At 32.4% G+C, this 21208-nt stretch overlaps 1 protein-coding gene across 6 annotated transcripts in view; it reads right to left on the reverse strand.

Annotated features, from left to right (window-relative positions):
- Window positions 1-21208, reverse strand: part of Phf3 (PHD finger protein 3) — an 89046-nt gene that overhangs the window by 9137 nt on the left and 58701 nt on the right. For all 6 annotated transcript variants that reach the window (XM_027938213.2, XM_071613279.1, XM_071613278.1 and 3 more), the window contains 8 exons: window positions 17326-17635; window positions 13764-13947; window positions 10015-10162; window positions 9775-9931; window positions 6180-6296; window positions 4158-4289; window positions 3476-3611; window positions 1-196 (listed from right to left, as the gene is read on the reverse strand). In XM_027938213.2, coding sequence (XP_027794014.2) covers window positions 1-196; window positions 3476-3611; window positions 4158-4289; window positions 6180-6296; window positions 9775-9931; window positions 10015-10162; window positions 13764-13947; window positions 17326-17635 — 1380 coding nt within the window. The remainder of the gene's footprint in view (window positions 197-3475; window positions 3612-4157; window positions 4290-6179; window positions 6297-9774; window positions 9932-10014; window positions 10163-13763; window positions 13948-17325; window positions 17636-21208) is intronic.

A 21208-nucleotide genomic window follows, 5' to 3' on the forward strand; every position in this document is an offset into this window, starting at 1 on the left:
CGTGGAGCAGGAGAGAATGTTGATTTTGGAGACTCTTGTTTCTCCTCGTCAAAGAATTCAGAAGCTAAAATATTGGAAGTTGAAGACAATGCATCTGCTATACTTTCTGCTTCATTGTCTGAATGTTTCCGAGCAACTCCAACAACAACTTTCACTTTTTTTGGAGAGAGATCATCTACAGGTGGTGCCATTCGACCTAATGCCAGAAGGTACCAAAGATAACAAAACAAACCATTGTTATTAACTGCAATTGATTTGCATTTACTTTCTATAATTTATTTAGTTTCTGATTCCATTATTGAATAATCATACATTTCCTGGAGTAATATCTAAATTATTATCATTTCATTATATTATAATATAATAGATTATGTTACACCTGTATTTAAGAATCAACAAGAAATTTTACCAGTGTTATCCCCACTTGCCAACCCTAAGGAAACTAGCTGATGTGAAATGCAATTCACAGCATACTGTGGAGGATCTACCAGTACTATATTTAATTTCACTTTTGAATCATTTTACCATTACTTCCTAAATGTAAAATATATCACGAGTAAAATGGAACAGAGAATATAATTCTTCTCTTACTCTTATGAAAAATTAGGAAAAGAATGTTAAGCAACTTAGACATGCTAAAATCAAAATATTATAACAAGAACCCTGAATAGTTTTCTTGGTCCCCTGATAATTTTTTACCTAAGTATATCAAAATCCAACAGTACTGGGAAGTAACATACAGACCTGTACATATCTATCCTACTTGGTGCCATATATAGCATTGGTTCAGACTATACATGCACAATTCAGCACTACTTAAGTTACTAAAACATGAAAACCATCAGTAAAGTTTAGAAGATGACATTGATTTTAGATTATAGTATCAAGAAGGAAAAAGAAATCACTGTAAAGCTTTCTGAAAAATAGGTCAAGTCTAGCAATATTTGACAAATATTCTTCTGTGCTATTGTTTATATCTCTGTGCATTCCTGTGTGTATATGTATTCTGTTTTTGGAACTAAAGTTTCATAAAATCATACCATTATAAACATCATCCATAATGATATTCTCTAATCTATTTTTGTTTGTTTTGAAATGCTGGACACTACTTATTAAACAATTTCACTGCTACTATTAAATGTGAAGCATGAAAAAACGGTTATAAGACACTTGAAAATGTGATCTCTTGATCTTCAATCAAATCATATGCTTCTCTCCTCTTCTTGAATTCAATGCAGGTTCATGTCATTTCCACTAATGTTCTTGCCCTCCTCTCTGTAGGAACACCTCAACCTTCACATCTTGGCTTCAACATCAATTCTTCAGCCAACCATTCTAGACAACACAGTGCAGGCTATGTTTTCTTGCCAAATAAATTTTCAACATTTGTTATTTCTGTAACCTAAATAATCATCTGCCTTTACTACTCGACATCAGACTTTTTCATCACTATACTTTCTGTTTCTCAGCAAAGTACCTGACAAAAAGTGCTAGATAAATGCTTACTGAATGAAAAATCAAGATAAGAATACAAGAGAAAAGGTAATTCCTGAACAAAAGATACAGAATAACTAATGAAGCAGAACAAATACTGAGAATATCTGCTTTCAGGACTTACTACAAATTTAAAATAATCAAGACAGTATGGTATTGGCAAAAGAATAAGCAAAGAGATAAATGTAACAACACAGAGCCCAGAAATAGACTTACACAAATGGTGATGCATATGTGATTTTTGACAAAGGAACAGACAATATAATGAAGAAAACAGTCTTTTCCATAAAAGGTGCTGGAACAACTAGACATGCACATGCATAAAAAAAGGAAATTTAGATACAAAACTTTCACCCTTCACAAAAATTAACTCAAACTGACCAGAGACCTAAATGTAAACACCAGTCTATAAAACTCATGGAAGATAACACAGAAGAGAAGCCAGATGGCCTTGGGTATGGCAATAGTTTTTTAGAGAAAATAACAATGGTAAGTACTATGAAAAAAAGAATTGATGAACTGAACTCCATTAAAGTTAACTTCTGCTTTGCAAAAGACAATGTCAAGAGAATGAGAATACAAGCACAGACTGGGAAAAAATATTTGCAAAATGCACATTTCACGAAGACTGACATCCAAAATATACAAATATTAAAACTCAAAAATAAGAAAACAATCATATTAACAAGTACAAAAGATTTAAACAGAGACCTCACCAAAGAAAATATAAAAAAAAAATGCTCAACATCATATGTCATTAGGGAATTGTAAATTAAGACAATAAGATACCACAAAGCAACTATTAGAATGATCAAATTCAAAACAATGTCAACACCAAAAGCTGGTGAGGATTGTGAAGCAGTAGAAAATCTCTTACTGCTAGTTTAACATAAAATATGTAGTACAGTCATTTTGGAAGACAATATAAAGTTTTTTACAAAAACATACATACTATACATTCAAACAATTATGATCCTTCATACTTACCCAAGGAGACAAAAACTTTCATCTACACAAAACTTTCACATAAATGTTTACAGCATTTTTACTTGTAAGGGCCAACCAAGATGACCTTTACTAAGGGAAAGGATAAACTGTGGTACATCCAGATGATGAAGTATTATTCAGTACTAAAAAGAAACGAGCTATCAAGCAATGAAAAGACATGGAAGAACCTTAAATACATGAAATAAGTTAAAAAAAGCCAATCTGAAAATGCTACATACTCTATGATTTCAACTATATGATAGTCTCAAAGAGACAAAACTATGAAAGAAGTAAAAAGAAAAGTGGTTACCAGGGTTTGATGAGGGTGGTGGCAGGAAGGGTAAAGAGTACAGAGAATTTTTAGGAAAGTAAAAATACTATTATATGATACTATGATTGGATTCATGTCATTCGACATTTGTCCAAACCCATAGAATGTACCACCAAGAATGAACCCTAATGTAAAGATGGACTTTAGTTAATTACAATGTGACAATATAGGTTCATCAATTATAACAACTGCACCTCTTTGGTGGAGGGTACAGAAAATGGGAGACAACATGCATATGTAGAATGAGGTAGTCTTAATTTTGCTGATATCCTAAAATTGCTCTAAAAATCATCTTTAATAAAAAGTAATTTCTGATTTATTTTGTTATATATAATAAAACCTGAATGGTATCTTACTCCTTCACCTTAGCAAATTAGAGTATCATCACAAGTGCCCACAATTTCTGATGTTCATTCTAATTGTTAAATTCTTATCATTTAACCTGGGTAAGGGTTCAGTTCAGAGCCCATATAATACAATTAAGTATCAATCTATACCTCAAGCCCTAAAAACCAGTCATATGAAAATATGCTACTGTTCAGAATGGGTGGGTGCTGTACCAAGAACTGACAAACTAAAACCTACTTAAATTACAAATATTAATACTTAAGTATTCCCTTTTAACAATGAATACAACATTTTAGGAAGAAAAATTTCAATTACCTATGCAAATTTTGCAGTTAAGATCAAAAAGATGCTGTCTGTGTTGACTAGTGGTATCTTTAGACATGGAATCAAGCTCTTCTTTTTGTTTTTCAGATCCCTCTGGCTTCTCCAATGACTTAGTGGCTGTAGTTTCCTAGTATAAGTGAGAATAAAAATTAGTTTTATCCAGCAAAATATGACCTCAATTACAAAACACTATTTATATTTCCGTTGATATTTTTCCAGAATAAAATTATTATAGTTTTTTTTTTTTTTACTATTTCTTTTGAAAACAATAGCTATTAGGTAAAATAAAGCCAAAGCTGAAAATTCCTCACTCTTCAAAGCTTTTATTAAGATTTGAAATTTTTTCCTCATTTGAAATCTGAAAATAAAAAAGGTGTACCATCTCTCACATAGTCTTAAGAATCTCCTGATTTCTAAGCCTATAAAATAATTACTACAAAGTACCCCAATAATCTACATCATAACAAGTTTTTTAAAAGGTGCCTATAATGCAAATAACCTGTATGCTAACAGAAATAATACTCCAAACAATCTCAAAAATCATTAAATCAATAAGTATTTTAAAGTAGACAGTTTCAAATTTTTTCTTTCTACTTTATGAACATTAAGCAAATATATCTTTTCTGAATCTCATTTTTTTATAAGTTTTAAAACATACATCTATTATCTTTACCTGAATCTCCATGACTGCTTCTTGTTCTTTCATTGGGGCATCACTCTCAATTTCTATTTCACCTTTATGAGTTATTTTTGTGATTGGTCGTCTTTCAACTTCTCTCTGCTCTTTCTCAATCATTTCTATGGTCTAACAGGAAATATATTACAGGAAAGATTTAATTTAAAAATATGTATTTCCAAATGTATGCTTTAAATAATAATAAAAGCTTACCTAAAAATCAACAATTCATTATACATGATTTTTATTTTTTTTTAATCTTTAAGTAATCCTCTCATACAAAATACATATACTGAGAGCTTATATATGCCAGAGATTGTTTTAAGTGTTGAAGTTATAAGAAATAGACTATAACCCAGCCATGAGAATTTCACATGTATCTTATAAAAGGATGCCACTTGGGCAATATAATTTGCACATCAGTGAAACATTATTTATATTTGAAATCTGTTTCCTGATTTTGTACTTTCTGGCAGCTACCACAGGGAAATAAGAACTATCTTACCCCTAGATTCCTAATTTGATGTTCTAACTTTCCCAACAATGGCAGTTTATGCAAAAATCAAAAATAACTCAGCAGTCCACTATTAGTTGTCTCCTGACTGAGCCTACTTAATAACAATGATAATTCACAGTTGAACAAGCTTAGCAACAAAACCTAAAAACATAGCATATACTGCAAAAATTAGTAAAAGGTAGCTGGGAAATGAATGGAGTAAAGGAAGGTAAAGATGGGTCTGCTCATTTTTATTGCCTTTGTTAAGGGCAAATCATCCGTTATAGGAAGAAATCAGATATGAGGCCTAAGGAAAAAAATAAGTTCATTTTCAATGCAGATGATACTTGCAGCCAGTTTCAAAGCATGAGAAAGGCCAGGCAAAGTGGCACATACTTAAAATGCCAGGGAATCAGGAGGCTAAGAAAGAAGGATAGCAAAACTTAGATCAGTTTCTGCAACTTACTGAGACCCTGTCTCAAAATTTTAAAAAATAAAATAGAAAGGGGCTGGGATCACAGCTCAGTGGTAAAACACCCTGGGTTTAATCCCCAGTACCAGGGGAAAAACAAAGAAAACTTAAAAAAAAAAAAAGAAAATTCTACAGGATAGGCATATGCATATTTGTGATATGGAGGCAAAGAAGAAGAGGTAAGATGTTAGGTAATACAGTCCAATATCTCATTGTAACAATAGCTCTAAGTCATATACTCACTTACTCTTTAAAGGTACTTCAAGTTCACAATCCTCAACTGAAAACTATTGGCACCCATTAACTTTCACAATTTTTTCAGTTCTAAAAATGCAGTATGGAGTACACACTGTATGTTTTAATAATACTCCAGTTAAATCTGAGATATTACCATAAAATTAAACACACAGTATTTCTGTGAATGTGAACACTTACACATGGCAACTCAGGTTTTATCAATAAATTAGATCCATATTTAAAAAAAAAAAACTTATTTTTTCAGAGTTTTTAAAATTTAAACTTCAAATAATAAAGAACTGTAAACTAGCACAAAATTTTTATTTGGACTTATTTCATTTGGCTCTATAGACTACCAATATTCATAATACCTTCAAACTATGTTTATGAAAAATACATATGTGATTAAGGAAAAAATTACCTATTTTCCCATTCTTCTGATTTCGAAAATACAACAATAAATCACAAAGCAATTCTATAGCCTAAAATCAGAGGAAATGAAAAAACCCTGCAGAGATCAAGAAAAACAGAAGAATTTTGAGAAACAGAGGAAGCATGCATCAGCAGTCCCAGATAATTGAGAGACAGGAGGTAAGCCCAGGAGTTCAGGCCAGTCTGGGCAACATATCAAGATCCCCATCTCTTAAAAAAAAAAAAATGAAACTAGAAGAATATAGCAGAAACAATTAGAAGAACACAGAACAAAAAATCTTCATTACTGCGTATTCTATACTGAATTTATCTCTATATTTTTCCCTAATGATGGAAAAATATAGGTTTTCATAATCAAACACATATTTATAGATATTCTTACATGTCTGTTTTCTCTTCGTCTCCAAGCAGCTAACTCTTTAGAAGCTAGTTCTTCTGGACTCATTCTTATAAGATGGTCAGGAGTTACTTCTCCTTTCAATACTTTTTTAAACAGTATCTGAATGGATTTGAAAATGTAAAGAAAAAGAGAGAGAAACATTTTTTATAGAGAAGCTGCTGTATATAAGCTTGTAATAAATAAAGATATAATGTTGAAAATTCATTTACAAATACTTAATGATTTCTATGTTACATATTACACAAAGTTAAACAAAAAGTTTATATTGTAAGGCAGTGAAATATACATTTAATATAAAAATCAACACAGTGGAGAAGCATATATAGAGGGACCATTATAGACCTATTCAAAAATTGTATTAAGTCTATCCAGGGACATATTCTGTCATAATAACCAATCCATAGTATAGAAGGGAACTACCTAAAAGAGCTTTACTCAATATCGTCCATATTTTAATATTTTACATGTTTAAATTCCGATAGTCTCGGATGGGACACAGTGTAAAGAATCAAATTTAAGAAAAAAATCTAAAGGAAGTCAGTCTTTATTTAATTACTAAGGAAAAGCTAGATTATTCAAGAAATATCTGGGGCTGGGGTTATGGCTCAGTGGTAGAACACTTGCCTCACATGTGTGAGGCACTGGGTTCAATCCTCAGCACCACGTAAAAAAAAAAAAAATAACAAACAAAATAAAGTTATTGTGTCTGTCTACAACTAAAAATAAAAAATTTAAAAAAAGAAAGAGAAATATCTGATTTCTCCTGGGCAATAATAGCAGATTGCATAATGTAGACTTTAAGTATAGTTTGAGAAAATGCTTAAATCACATATAGTTATCCCTCAGTATCTGCAGGGGGAATGGTTCCAGGACTTCCCATGGACACCAAAATCCTCAGATGTTTTAGTCCCTTATAAAGAATGATGTACTACTTGCATGTCACCTATGTACCTGCTTGCACACATGTCATGTGACATGTCACAACATCTCAGTCAACAATGGGCTGCATGTGTGATAGTGGACACAAGATTATATCATTTAATGACAAACAAGATGTCATTAACTGTCTTCATTTGTGTAAATATGCTCTTTGAAGTTTACACAATGGTTCAATTCACAATGTTAAAGTTTTCAAAAAGCAGCCCTGTTGTTAAGGGATGCGTAACTATAATTTAGACCATCTCTAGGATTACTTATAATATCTAATACAAGGTAAGTGCCATGTACATCATTACTAAACTCTTATTTAGAGGACATAAATTAGAAAAATAAGTCTGTACATGTTTAGTACAGAGTCAATTTTTTCCTTTTTAAAAAAAAATTTTTTAGTGTTTTTTGACCTGCTAATGGTTCAATCAGTGGATCAGAATGCAAGGATATTGAAGGTTGACTGTATTGCAGTAAATATCCTTATAGAAATTTATATCACATATGTTCAAACTTTTACATAAGAAGGTCACATTTAATTAATATTCCATTACCTAGAGTCATCTGTAACACAATTACTGCTAAACTTAGGTAAATGTAACACAAAAGAAATCAATCATGTTTAGAACTTTGAAAATGTTCACTGGCATCACTTCTGCTTAGTATACTCACCACAGGTATACCTTTGACACTGACACACACAGGTTTGAGCTTTCCCTAAGTCTCAAATAAGAAATCTCAAGAAAACACAAGATTCAACAAATGTTACTCCACTGATAAAGATATTTAGAACTAAAGTTATATTGAATTTGGTAAAAATGGTTTAGTTTTTTTTAACACACATTCTTATTGTGTTTCATTGGAATTATTTTGGGGTTTTGCTGGAAGCCATCTATATATGAACCGTACTTGAACTAAAACGATGTTGAACCCATTAGGCAGGAAAGCCTGGTGTTGGGAACTCCCAGCAGCAATCCTGCTGGTTTGAGAACACCTGGTTCATGTGGCTTCCTACCTAGCTCCATCACAAGTTCAGCACAGCACCAGAGATGGAGTGACCCACTGGAGCCACACATAGCCTCTCAAAGATTAATGTGGCTTACCAAAATGCCAATCAACCTGTTTACTTTAAGACCCCTGCCACACTGAGAAGTACCCAACTAAGACTCATGAAACCTTATCCCTGCCTTTGATGTACTCCCCCTTAAATAAAGAATCAGAGTCTTTGTTCAGTTGTTCAATTCCAGTTCCTATCAGGACTGTAAGATCTATCAGATGCTCCACTTTTTATATCTAATCTCTGGCTCTATCTTTATTTCTTACCAATTATTTCAGAATTTATTTCCCAGACGGCTCACACCTTCTGAGCAGGAATCTACCCAGGCAGGGTGTTGCTCACCCTGCAATAGGGTTTTTGTTTGTTTTTTATTTTTTTAAATTTATATATGACAGCGGAATTCATTACAATTCTTATTACACATACAGAGCACAATTTTTCATATCTCTGGTTGTATACACAGTATATTCATACCAATTCTTGTCTTCATACCTATACTTTGGATGATAATGATCATCACATTCCACCATCATTAATAATCCCATGCTCCTTCTCTTGCCCTCCAACCCCTCTGCCCTATCTAGAGTTCGTGCTCCCTCTCCCTATCCCAGTATAAATCAGCTTCTTTATTTATTTATTTATTTATTTATTTATTTATTTATTTATTTATTTTAGTTCTCGGCGGACACAACATCTTTGTTGGTATGTGGTGCTGAGGATCGAACCCGGGCCGCACGCATGCCAGGCGAGCGCGCTACCGCTTGAGCCACATCCCCAGCCCCAAATCAGCTTCTTTATATCAAAGAAGACATTGGCATTTGGTTTTTTTGGGATTGGCTAACTTCACTTAACATTATCTTCTCTAACTCCATCCATTTATCCAAATGCAATAGGGTTGTTTTTTTGGTTTTTCTTTTTTGTTTTTCCTTTTCTGAGATCAATTCTATGTTGCCCAGTACAACTCTGAAATCCTGGGCTCAAGCAATCCTCTTGCCTTGGCTCCTGAGAAGTTGTGTCTACCAGCATGCACCACTATAACCAGCTTTATTTTCTTGTTGTTTTATTTTTTTTAAATCTAAATACTATTTATGTTTTTAAGGTGTGCGGCTCTATTTTCAGATTTAAATCAAAAGTAATAATACACTGTTATGAAATTTAGCTTAACAGAGTTTTCTGAAGAATACATATTAAAGAATTTTTAATAGTTTCAATTATGCAAGGAAAATTCACATAAACCAAAGTAAGACATGTAGTATTTTAACATACTGATTATATAACACTAAGTACTCAGTACTATGAAAAATTCATAAAGCAGTAGCATGAACACTATTATAGTTGTATGTTGTAAGCTGGGGATACTGCTCAGTAGCAGAGTGTCTGCTTAACATGCATAAAGTCCCAGGTTCCATCCCCACAACAACAAAAATTAAAACAAACAAACAAACAAAACCCACATGTTCTAAACTAAGAGATAATTCTATAATCTCACTTCAATTAATAAATTATAGATCTACTATAGTACAATCTCAGATACTATGTATTCAGAAAAGTTGGAAGCATAAATATTCATAGGTATGAGCAAAACACACTTACATTGTTTTTAGGATCTTTCAGATTAAACATCAAACTTCTATATTTGTTCTTATATTTAGCATCTGTGTCCCGAAAAAAAGAGAAAAGCTCTTTTTCAATTTTTGTGGCAACTTTTGCTGCTTTTTCCTCTGGTACCTTCAAATTTGAGTCTGTAAGTCTTAAAAATTAGAATAATTTAATTATTTTTCAAATATATGAAGCATATATTATGAAATATTCTGTAATAACAATGTGTGTTACCTTTTCATAAGAATATCTTTAAGAGAATGTCTGACACTTTGTCTGATCTGATCTGCAGAAGGCTTGGAAGTTGAAGCAGCAGGAGGATGCACATTAGGCATTCCTTTTTCAACTTTCTTCTTCTTTACCTCTTGCTTCTCATGAGTACCTAATTTAAACAAATACCAAAACTTTAAATTATTTGTAAAAAACACATTTTCCTTTATAATGGATAATGTAAATTTATAATCAAAATTGACTAGTTAAAAGTCACTATTTTAGAAACAAGAACTCAAAGTCCATATTGAAATATTCCTGACACTGAAATTCTAATTAAAATTAACAGTGATTAAAAAGGTGGCCCTAAAGTTACAAACTATATATACTCTTTTCCCAATTTAAATAATGATTTTTCAAAGCTAGTTACTTTTCATGTGTATGTATTAATTAGCTTTTAAAAAGCTATTTTGAAATTTTGACCTGAACTTATTAGGTTAGCGTATAATTAAGTGACCCTACCTAATATCACAAAACCAGTCAATCTCTTGTTCTACTTGTATTTGATATTATTAATTTGAATATTAAGGTCTGCAATTGGTTTCTCTACATCCTCATCAACACTTGTTATCTTCAGTCTTGCATACTGGGTGGTATCTCACTGTGGTTTTGATTTCTATTTCCCTGATTCGTGATGCTAACCATTTTTCCAATCCAGTAAAGGCATGGCCTCAATTTCCCACCATCAAATTTTATTAGGTAGTACAACACTATTACCACTCCTTTACCTACTACCTTTATTCTATCTTTTTAAATATCTTTATCAGGGGATGGGATTAGGACATAACTTTCCTATACTCGAAGTACACAACCAATGAAATTCCACATCATGTACAACCACAAGAATGGGATCCTAAATAGGATAAGTTATACTCCATGTATGTATAATATGCCAAAATACACTCTACTGTCATGTGTATCTAAAAGGAACAAAATAAAAATATCTCTATCAGGAAACCACAACTCTGCTGAAAGCCAACTTTCATCTTTTACCCAAGCAGGTTACAAACATCTAAAAGTAACTGGAGAAAAATATGCACTATTATTTCCAGATCTCATTTTAAACCCATAATCATAAATATTGAGTAATTTGAGCTTCCACCCTAATCTTATCATATTTTCCCAGCAATTTTTTCCCATTTTCCGAGACATCTATTTCACACTCTTTTACTGAATCTTCTCTAACTAACAAGATTTGATCACTTCATATTTCACTAACAAAAGAGAAAAATGTCATCTTACAAATCTTCCCATCATCAAATCAACCTATCGGTCTTCTCTCATAACACAAACCATGTTCCCTACTATAAACTGAGCATCTCTAATCAAAACATCCAAAACCTGAAAATTTTGAGCTTTATACTAAAAATTTTTCAGATTTTGGCAAGAGCAGTAAGACAAAGAGAAAGAAAGAGCATCCAAATAAGAAAGGAGGTAGTCAAATTATCCCTGTTTGCAAAAGACAAGATTTTATACATAGAAAAACATAAAGACTCCACTAAAAAACTAAAACAATAAATAAATTTACTAAACTTGCAGGATACAAAAATCAATATACAAAAGTCATTAGCATTTTTATGTGCTAATAATGAAATTACTGAGAAATTATTAAGACAGCAATACCATTCCCAAGAACCATAAATAAATAAATAAATAAATAAATAGCATCTAGGAATACATTTAATCAATAAAAATGGGTAATCCCTACAATGAAATTTATAAAATGCTGGGTGAAAGAAACTGAAGACACACATACACATACAGACACACAAAAGGAAAGACCTTTCCATGTTCATGGACCAGAAGAAATGGAGTATTGCTAACATGTCCATATTCTTCCAAACAATCTACCAATTCAATGCAATGCTTATTGAAATTATCAACAACATTCTCCACAAAAGTAGGAAAAACCACTCCTAAAATTTGTATGGAACCACAAATCATCCTAATTAGCCAAAGCAATTCTGAGCAGAAAGTTCAAAACAGAAGGCCTTATGATACTGACTTCAAAATATACAACATGAGTAATAGTAACCAATAACAGCATGGTTCTTGCATAGAAACAGATACATAGTCCAGTCCAACAAAACATATAATGTTCTGTGAACCCCCCCCCCCCCCCCCCCGGCAAATTTACCTATTTACAACCAATTGATTTTGAACAAAGGCAGCAAGACAAGTTTCTTCAATAAATGAGTGTTAGGAAAACTAGAAAACAAACATGTCATAAAGTATCCTCTAGAAAAAAATTCCTTGATCCCACATCCACCTCTAGCTATATATAAGGGTAAATACATAATACAATATATATAATATAATGATAAACATATATATAATATATAATAAATATAAATATATGATATTTAAGAGACTATCATATATCATTTATATTTCCTTAAGTAGCAAAACACCTTGAAAAAGTTATATGTAATAAATATCTGCAGATCCTCACCTTTGCATTCTTTCACAAACTACTGGGTTTTCCCCTTACTGCTCCATTGAAACCATTCTCATCAATGATCTCTATTTTACTAAATCATAGGTTTAACAGTATGTGTTCATCTTATTAGATGTCCAGACAGCATATGACAATTCAATATTTCCTGCCTCCTGAAACTTCATCTGTCCTCAAGTCACCACAGTCTCTCAATTGTCCTATTTCCTAAAAGGACATCTCTCAGTCTCTTTTGCTGGATTCTCTCCTCCTAGCCTCTTCCTAACTTCCATAACAACTATGTACTGATCAATCCCAAATTTATATACTGATCCCCAAAGGCTTCTGTCAGCTCCAGACTTTTCAAAGTTTTAATGGCCAAAATATAACTTTTCAATTTTCTTCCCCATGTTAGCATTGTCCTCATCTCAGTAAACAATGCCAACACTTTATTCAATCATCCTCTAAGACTTTCTTTTCTTCATCAGCAAGTTCTGTCTACTCTATTGTAAAATATATCTTAATTTGACCATTTTTCCCTATTTCCATTATACATCTGCTACAAGCTACCATCATTTATTTCACAAGATACTGCTACAGATTCCTAACTGGTATATGATTTTTCTTGTACCCTCCTACAATCCAATATTCACAGATCAATGAGATTGACTTATCATTGCCTTATACAAAACCCTCTAAAGGCTTCCCATAACATTCAGAACAAAATATAAACCCTTCTCATGGTCCCACAATACATAATTTTCTATAACCTCATCTTTGACTAATATTCTATACTGCATGCATTACCTTCAAATGACTGCATGTTGACTTTCTTACTCCTCAAATACAAAGCTTGTTACTGCCTCAAAGATTTCACTTACTGTGTCCCTTACTTACTTATCTCTCCAAAAACTCTATACATTTCCTCAAATCTACAAGTTACCTCTTTCATTCTATCTAAAACAAAAGTTCCCTGCACTCTCCCTGATTGTGGCTCTCTATCCCACTACTATACTTTTTCTTCACAGGCTTTAAGATAACACTCTCTTCTTACTTGTCAACTTATTTTCTGCTTCTCCAACTAGTATCCAAGTGCCATGAAGGCAGGGGGCCTTAAGTTCCCAGATCTCAGAGTAATACTTTTGAATTACAAATAAGGCCAACCATATAAACTATCACTACTGCTATTAAAATATCAAATTTTTAAAAATCCCCTATTTATTGTGTACAAAATAAAACAAATAAATTAGCATATAATAATTTATTTTAATAACACTACCTGATTTTGAAGCTTTTTCACCTGTGCAAATAACAGTTGTAGACTCTTTTGGCATTTTCTCATTTTTTTCTTCTGAAGATCTCCGCGGTAAAACTGGTTGTCCCATCTTTCGAAGAGGAGCTAGCTGCCATTTTTTAACTTCATTATCTCTACAGTCTGATGAATTTTTGCTTTCACCAGACTCCTGGAAAAATAGCACTTAATTCATTAAAATGAATACCACTAAATAATCTTTAAACAGGAAACAAGCCTCAACAGTATATGGATAAAAAAAATTCAACCTAATTGGTATTACTACCTCTTAAGAACAAACATTTTGGCCAGGTGTGGTGGTGCATGCCTGTAATCCCAGTGGCTCAAGAGGCTGAGGTAGGAGGACTGAGAGATCAAAGCCAGCCTCAGCAAAAGCAAGGCACTAAACAAGTCACTGAGATCCTGTCTCTAAATAAAATACAAAATAGGGTGAGGATGTGGCTCAGTAGTCGAGTGCCCCTGAGTTCAACCCTCAGTACCTGCCCCCCACCAAAAAGAACACATATTTTATGATAGGTACAGTGAAGCATGCCTGTAATCCTAGCAACATGGAAGGCTAAAGAAGGAGGATGATAAGTTTGAGGCCAGCCTCAACAACTTAGAGAGGTCTGGTTTCAAAATAAATAAAAAAACAAAAAGAGGGCAGGGTGTGTAACTCAAGGGTAAAGTGTCCCTAAGTTCAATCTCCAGCATCCAAAAAAATAAATAAATATATAGATACATATATATATATAGATAGATAGATATTTAAAGATGTACAAAAAATAAGCCTTATTAGTAAAAAAAGATTTGCTATCATTCAAAATCCATTTGTTACACACCTATTTCTTGCAAAACACAATAGCCTATAAAAGAAGGGAGAAAAGGGCAAGAGATTATGTTCCCAATAATGTTAACAGAAAGAAAATTAGGCATAAGGTAAAAAAGAGTTCTTAGCTAGCTTAGATATGCAAAAAGAAATTGTGGAGAAACAAGCATTTCATTTTTCACTATATTTCTAAAGCAAATGAAGTCACACTTGCCTACGTAAGTGTATCAACTGAGTTCTCAGTATGCCTACTGACAATTTTAAATCCCAGGGGCAAAATAAACCATCCTTGCTTCTCTGGTTCTAATTATAACCCACAAAGAATTACTAATGAAACTGAATTCTGAGATCCTTGGTAGAAATTAATCACATCAAACCTATGTGCTTGAAAGACAGAAAAATGCTGTGCATTGACAAACATGATCGTAAGTTTATAAGAGTATATATATAAAAAAATTATTTTCGCTAGAATGGGAATCTTCTAATTTTTTATTTACTTGGGTTTTTTTGTTTGTTTTGTTTTTGTTTTTTACCCCTCCAACTACACTTCCTTGACAACAACAACACATTTTGATATGTTATATGCCTAAATCTGATAGTACCATGCCATACAACAGAAACTCAATAAATGGCTCAACATAAAAATTTAGGGATAGGAAGTGACATTTGAAATGCAGATTCCAGGGCTGGGGATGTGGCTCAAGCGGCAGCGTGCTCGCCTGGCATGCGTGAGGCCCAGGTTCGATCCTCAGCACCACATACAAACAAAGATGTTGTGTCCGCCGAGAACTAAAAAATATATATTAAAAAAAAAAAAATTCTCTCTCTGAAATGCAGACTCCATAAACTAACATCAGACATGTTCAAAGATTCAATAGGTCACCATCAACATAAAAAAAGAAAGAAAGAAAGAAAGCAACGATCACTTGGATGGTACATACATTTACAAAATCAGACTAACCTCATTTCCTTTTTGGACACAGATACTGGAATAGAGGCTATATACAAGAGGTGATAATTAAGAAACTTTCCAAAGACATATGCTATAAACTGTTTAATGGAGCTCCCAGGTCTATATTATAAATTATTTTGATGCTGACCAAACTAATAAATAGAAAATATCAGAAGGACAGAATCTGATTCTCAAAAAGTAGGACAGATAATGTTGGATTCTGCAAGGTTTTGAAAACTGGTACTTAATCCAGATTTGTTTCATAAGTAGTGTCTGAAAGAACTTGAGTTTATAAATCAGGGGAAAATAAGGGGAAGATTCTGGAGAAACAATCATGTACTTGAATCTATTATCTTCCATATTGTATTGTAGAAAGATTAGTCATTGGGGATGCAAATTTCAGCTCAAACTGAAGTATTTTCTAACAAGTGGAGCTGTTTAAAATGAAGATGTAGTCCCTTGCAAGGCTTTTCAAATAGAAACTGGACTTTCACTTAGAATTGTAAAAAATATTAACAAAGCAGAATGGTTGGACTAAAAGGTCCCTAGGTTCCTTCCAACTCTAAAATTCATGCTATCTTTTAGATTATCATACTTGTCTATTCTTATGTATTTGTTGCTACTATTTCCTTCTCTGAAGTATTCTATAACAAATTAAGGATTTAAAAAATCAAAGGTAATGAAAAGACAAGAAAATTCAATGAGATAAAATATTGTGTCCTTTATATTGCTCCTGTTAAGCATCTTGAAATTTTCTTTTTTTAAATATTCATTTTTTTAATTGTAGTTATACACAATACCTTTATTTTACTTATTTATTTTTATGTGGTGCTGAGGATCGAACCCAGGGCCTCCATTTGCTAGGTGAGCACTCTTCTGCTGAGCCACAACCCCAGCCCCAAGCATCTTGAAATTTCTATTAGAAAACTATTTCAGAAGGTCTAGCGACTCAGGAGGCTGAGACAGAGGATGGCATGGTTCAAGGTGAGCCTCAGCCTGGTTTAATCCCCAGTACCAAAAACAAAGAACAAAAACAACAACAACAACAAAAAAAAAACAGAAGAAAAGAAACACTTCAGAAAATAGTTAAAAATATAAGATCAGGGAAAACTGACCAACCTTTTAGGAGAAAAATAATGAGGTGAGAGTTCCAAGCAAATATGGGGCTGGGGGCGGGGATGAAAACTAAAAGTTATTTTAAAAGTAATTTTTTCCTTACAGGAAAAACAATAGAAAAAAAAATCTTCCAACTTGAAAATAATAATGCCAAATACTTAAAAAATTGACATTTATGGTCTAAAAAGCTTTTTTAAAAACTTGGCAAGCACAATTTATACTTACAAATCACAAGATCACACAAGCATCCTAACAGACAATTCTGTTCAATTCTAAATGTCAAATTATAAAGTACATATTAAAGTCTTCAAATTTTGACTTAATCAAAGAGTTTTTATCATCTCAAAATTTATCAAGTAAATATTTCACTGTTTTATTCAAATTGAAAGGCTCTGAAATGCCTTAAAAAAAAAAAATGCAGCCTCTACAGAAATAGCACAGAGAACCATGAGAAATAAGGCTTGCATATTCTGAAGATGCCACCACCTGGTTTCACCATGATTATCCAAATATTCTTAAATAAATTTCATTTTTAAGAAAACATAAATTTAAAACTGTACAGCAGAAAAACTCAAACCTTGAAATTTCAAAATTCTCATGGTTGGTTCACACAAAATTCTTAAAATAACAAAATGTACCAATAAAAAGCTCACCCGTTTTAAAATTTTGACCTTGTGCTTCACTGTATCATCTATGTATTTGGTTTTGTCATTTGTTGTCATGTGCTTTGATAACCCAAGCTTTTCACATTCCATTGTTTTATCTTCACTATGGACTTCAACTGTAGCTTGGTTTTCCAAAATATCTGGGTCTAATATCTCAGTCTTTTTATCTTCTTCAGCACAACATTTTACACACACATATTCTTTGTCTTCCTCTCCCATTTGTTGTGCTTGGGAAAGACTTAACCCAACACAATCACCATGAAACCAGTCATCACATCTCCCACAGCCAACCATAAACCTGGAAAAAAAAAAAAAGCAAAAAACAACAAAAATTGTGATTTTTAAAAAAAATCAATGTCAAAAGTGAGACTAAATTAAATGTTCAATATTTGATTTTCTGATATTTTGCATGTTTTCATCTTTACCCATTCCATTAGTTCAACATGGAGCAAATTTCAAAGAACATGATGAAAATGGAATTTCTAAAACTTCAAATTATTTCCTCTGGCATGAGAAAATATTAGAGTGGGGAGGACACAAACAACACGCCATCACAAATAAAAACAAAGGACAACAGATCTGTCCATAAAGAATGCCACATAGAACAAATTACAGAATCAATTAATTTCTCCAGAGGAAAGTGATTTCTGTGATAATTTCATCATAATCCATTCAAGTTACAGCTATAGTCTTTGAAATCATGCATAAAATTGGGGAAGAATTGTTTATCCAAATTATTTTAAGTGAAAAGGAAAAAAACAGCAACAAAAATGTAAGTAAAAACATAAGTGGTCTCTAAAACTGTTTATTAACCAGTATCACTTAAGCTCAAAATATGCTTTCATTGTGTAAGATTCAGCTGAAAAATGTTTATAAACTTTTGGGTGAGAAAGATATTCCTACTAATGCCCAAGTGCTTTAGATAAAAAACTTGTTTTCCAAAGGATTAGTATGCAACCTTGACATGAAGGTAATAACATTCAGATTCTATCTTAATTCCATTCTTCTGGTCAGTCTTTCCCTGTACTGCACTTTAGTAGCAAATGCACTAAACAATAAATCACTAATCACACTACCAGTAAGTCTAAAGACATGAGATTCATCATTCCAAAAATGTTTTTTTCCTCAATTATAATTTTAATTACTTTAGAATAAATTGGCAAATCAGATATGTAAACAGCAATGTAAGGGAGACATTATCTCCTTTACATACTTTTTAATCTGTTAGGAAAACTACAAAGCTCACTTCAAATATTCATGTTTTAACATTTTCCTTCTTCCTTCTTCAGGCTAGCAATTCATGGTATGTTTTAAAGACTTCTATCTTCTTTAATCATTTAAGGACTTGTCTAGTCTACTGATTTTGACACCACTGCAATCACCAAGTGCCAAAATTCTTTTAGAACTTTTAGTCTGTAGGGCACACCTGTGATCCCAGCAACTTGAGAAGTTGACACAGGAGGATCACAAGTTTGGTACCAGCCTAGGCAACTTTGTAAGAACGTGTCTTTTTAAAGTTTTTTGAAAGGGCTGGAGATATAGCTCAGTGGTAGAGTGCCTCTGTGCTCAATTCCCTGTAGTGGGAGGCAGATAGGGGCAGACTTGTAGTCCAATAGGAAGGAGAAATTGTAAAGGCAATACACTGGATTGTAGAGTCAACCTGCTCTAAATAGAGCAGGTTGGAGATCCTGTTTAACACTGAAAATACAAAAATTAAAATCTTAACTATACATCCTCACAAGGTGTTTTAAAAGTCACACCAAATACCTCATTCCTCCATAGCAGCACTTGCTTTTCTCCTGACTCATATGCCTTTGCCAACTACTTCTGTGCCTTGACTTCTTCATATCTATGTTTATCATTCTTAACCTTCATTGGTTATGGCTGTGCTACTTTTATCAGGTTAAGTCCTCATCTTTCCAATGATGCATTTGGTTTGAAAAATTTAAAAAACACGTTTTGGATTCACAAGACATGAAAAAAATTTCAAACAATGGAATATTTGTTTCTAAGACAGAAATAGAAGATCTCTAGATAACAGAGGTGATGTCTAGATTTGAAATCCTTGATGGCTTCATATGTTTCAGTGATAAAGATATTCCAGCCAAAGGGGAAAAAAAGGTTTTAATAATACAGGTGCTTCAATATGTCTTCATTTCAAGTTGCAAAGTTAAAAGCATTATTTCTGAAAGCAACTAATATGAACAGATTTGAAATACTTAAGGAAAGCTAATGGTGATGTCTCTTTACTTCCACAAAGCTGGTTTATGATTTCTTCAAACGAAGTCTGAAATGATTTCAATAAGACACAACTTGAAAACCTGGACTATGCTTTTGTGCCAAATCCTATTCTAAATGTCAAATTATAAAACACATAGTATTTTCAAATTTTTATTTAACTTAACCAGAGAAGAATAAGTTATGATCATAAAATTTTCAAGTAATTATTTCACTGTGCCTTACTTCAAATTTATTTTGGACATATCTCAAACTTAAGAGGCTCCGAAAAGCTAACCTCTAGTGCCATCTACAGATGATATCTTAATAGTTTAGGTTTTATGTTAAAAACATGCAGTTAATCAAGGGAAAAAAATGATGTTGGTAAAAATAATTTCCACAGGGAAAAATGAAATGCACTTTAAATGGAACTAATTCTCCAAAAATGTAAATAGTGACTATTTTAAAATCTAAAACTTAGAAGTACCATAAACTTTTTAAGCTATACTTTTAAAAATGGATGATTTTTCATACACATACACACATAAGGAGTTTATTTTTTTCCCTTTCCGGGTTACTGTACTTTAAAGACATGAGGAAGGGGGATGACACAGTAGGGGTGGCACAGTACAGCAAGAGGTGAAGTAGCTAATAATTACTCTCCCATTATTTTGCCCTGTCCCTGCATTTCTGGTTACTCAGAAGAGAAATTAAGGAAAATATTGTACCATAGATGCTACGGTAATCAATATTGATCTAAAATCACTGTGTAGGATTTAGCTCTGGATCATTTAACTGAACCAAATTGTATAAATTAGTTAAGAATCATTTTGGCATGAGCCAAAACACATTCTTAGAAAATTTTCAAGTTTCTTCAAAGTAAACTACAGAAGCAATAATGAGAACTTCTACTCTTAACAAATTTATGTCACAAATCATTAACACTTTTATGTGTTATAAGATGGGCCTTCAGCTCTAAATAATTTTTAGTGTCAGCCTAGCCCATGTTACTGTAGAGTATATTTGTACTCATTATTCTAAGATAAAAGAATTCTATTTCACATAAACATTAAATCATTTGTTATTACAACAATCTAATATGGAGGGGAAAATATGTCTATAAATATTTTGTCTACAAAATTCTGAGAAAAATCAGAATCATTAGTTCTAGAAAAGAATTACCTTCTCAGAAATAAGTTTTCTTATTTGAACGTAAATCTATGAATACATTTTACTAAGAAGATTTTTTTTCCATTTTTAAAAACTTTATCCAATATACTAATCTATAACGAGGGCCATGAAAGTACAATGCAAATTAAAGATACAAGCATCTTTTGAAGAATTAAGGAAGTAGAAACCACAAGGTATTTAAGACTTTGTTCTTTCAAAATGCTAACTAGCTGATGTTAAAAAATTCAAAAGTTGCATTTATTGAAAAACGAAGCGTTAAAAACAACATTCTTTTGGTTTTAGGCTGAATTAGGAAGAAGCAGCAAAAAATCTTACACAGCATCTTAAAGAGTTAATACCTACTGTCTTTATGATAAATGTAGAAGTTGCTTATCACATCTGGCTATGCCATGAATCTCTCTACTACAAAATATAATTTCCAGCTGGATGCACATATCAGGAGGTTAATACCAAATGCAGTGTG

The sequence above is a fragment of the Marmota flaviventris genome, chromosome 6 (genome assembly GCF_047511675.1).
Source record: "Marmota flaviventris isolate mMarFla1 chromosome 6, mMarFla1.hap1, whole genome shotgun sequence".
Classification (NCBI taxonomy): Eukaryota; Metazoa; Chordata; class Mammalia; order Rodentia; family Sciuridae; genus Marmota; species Marmota flaviventris.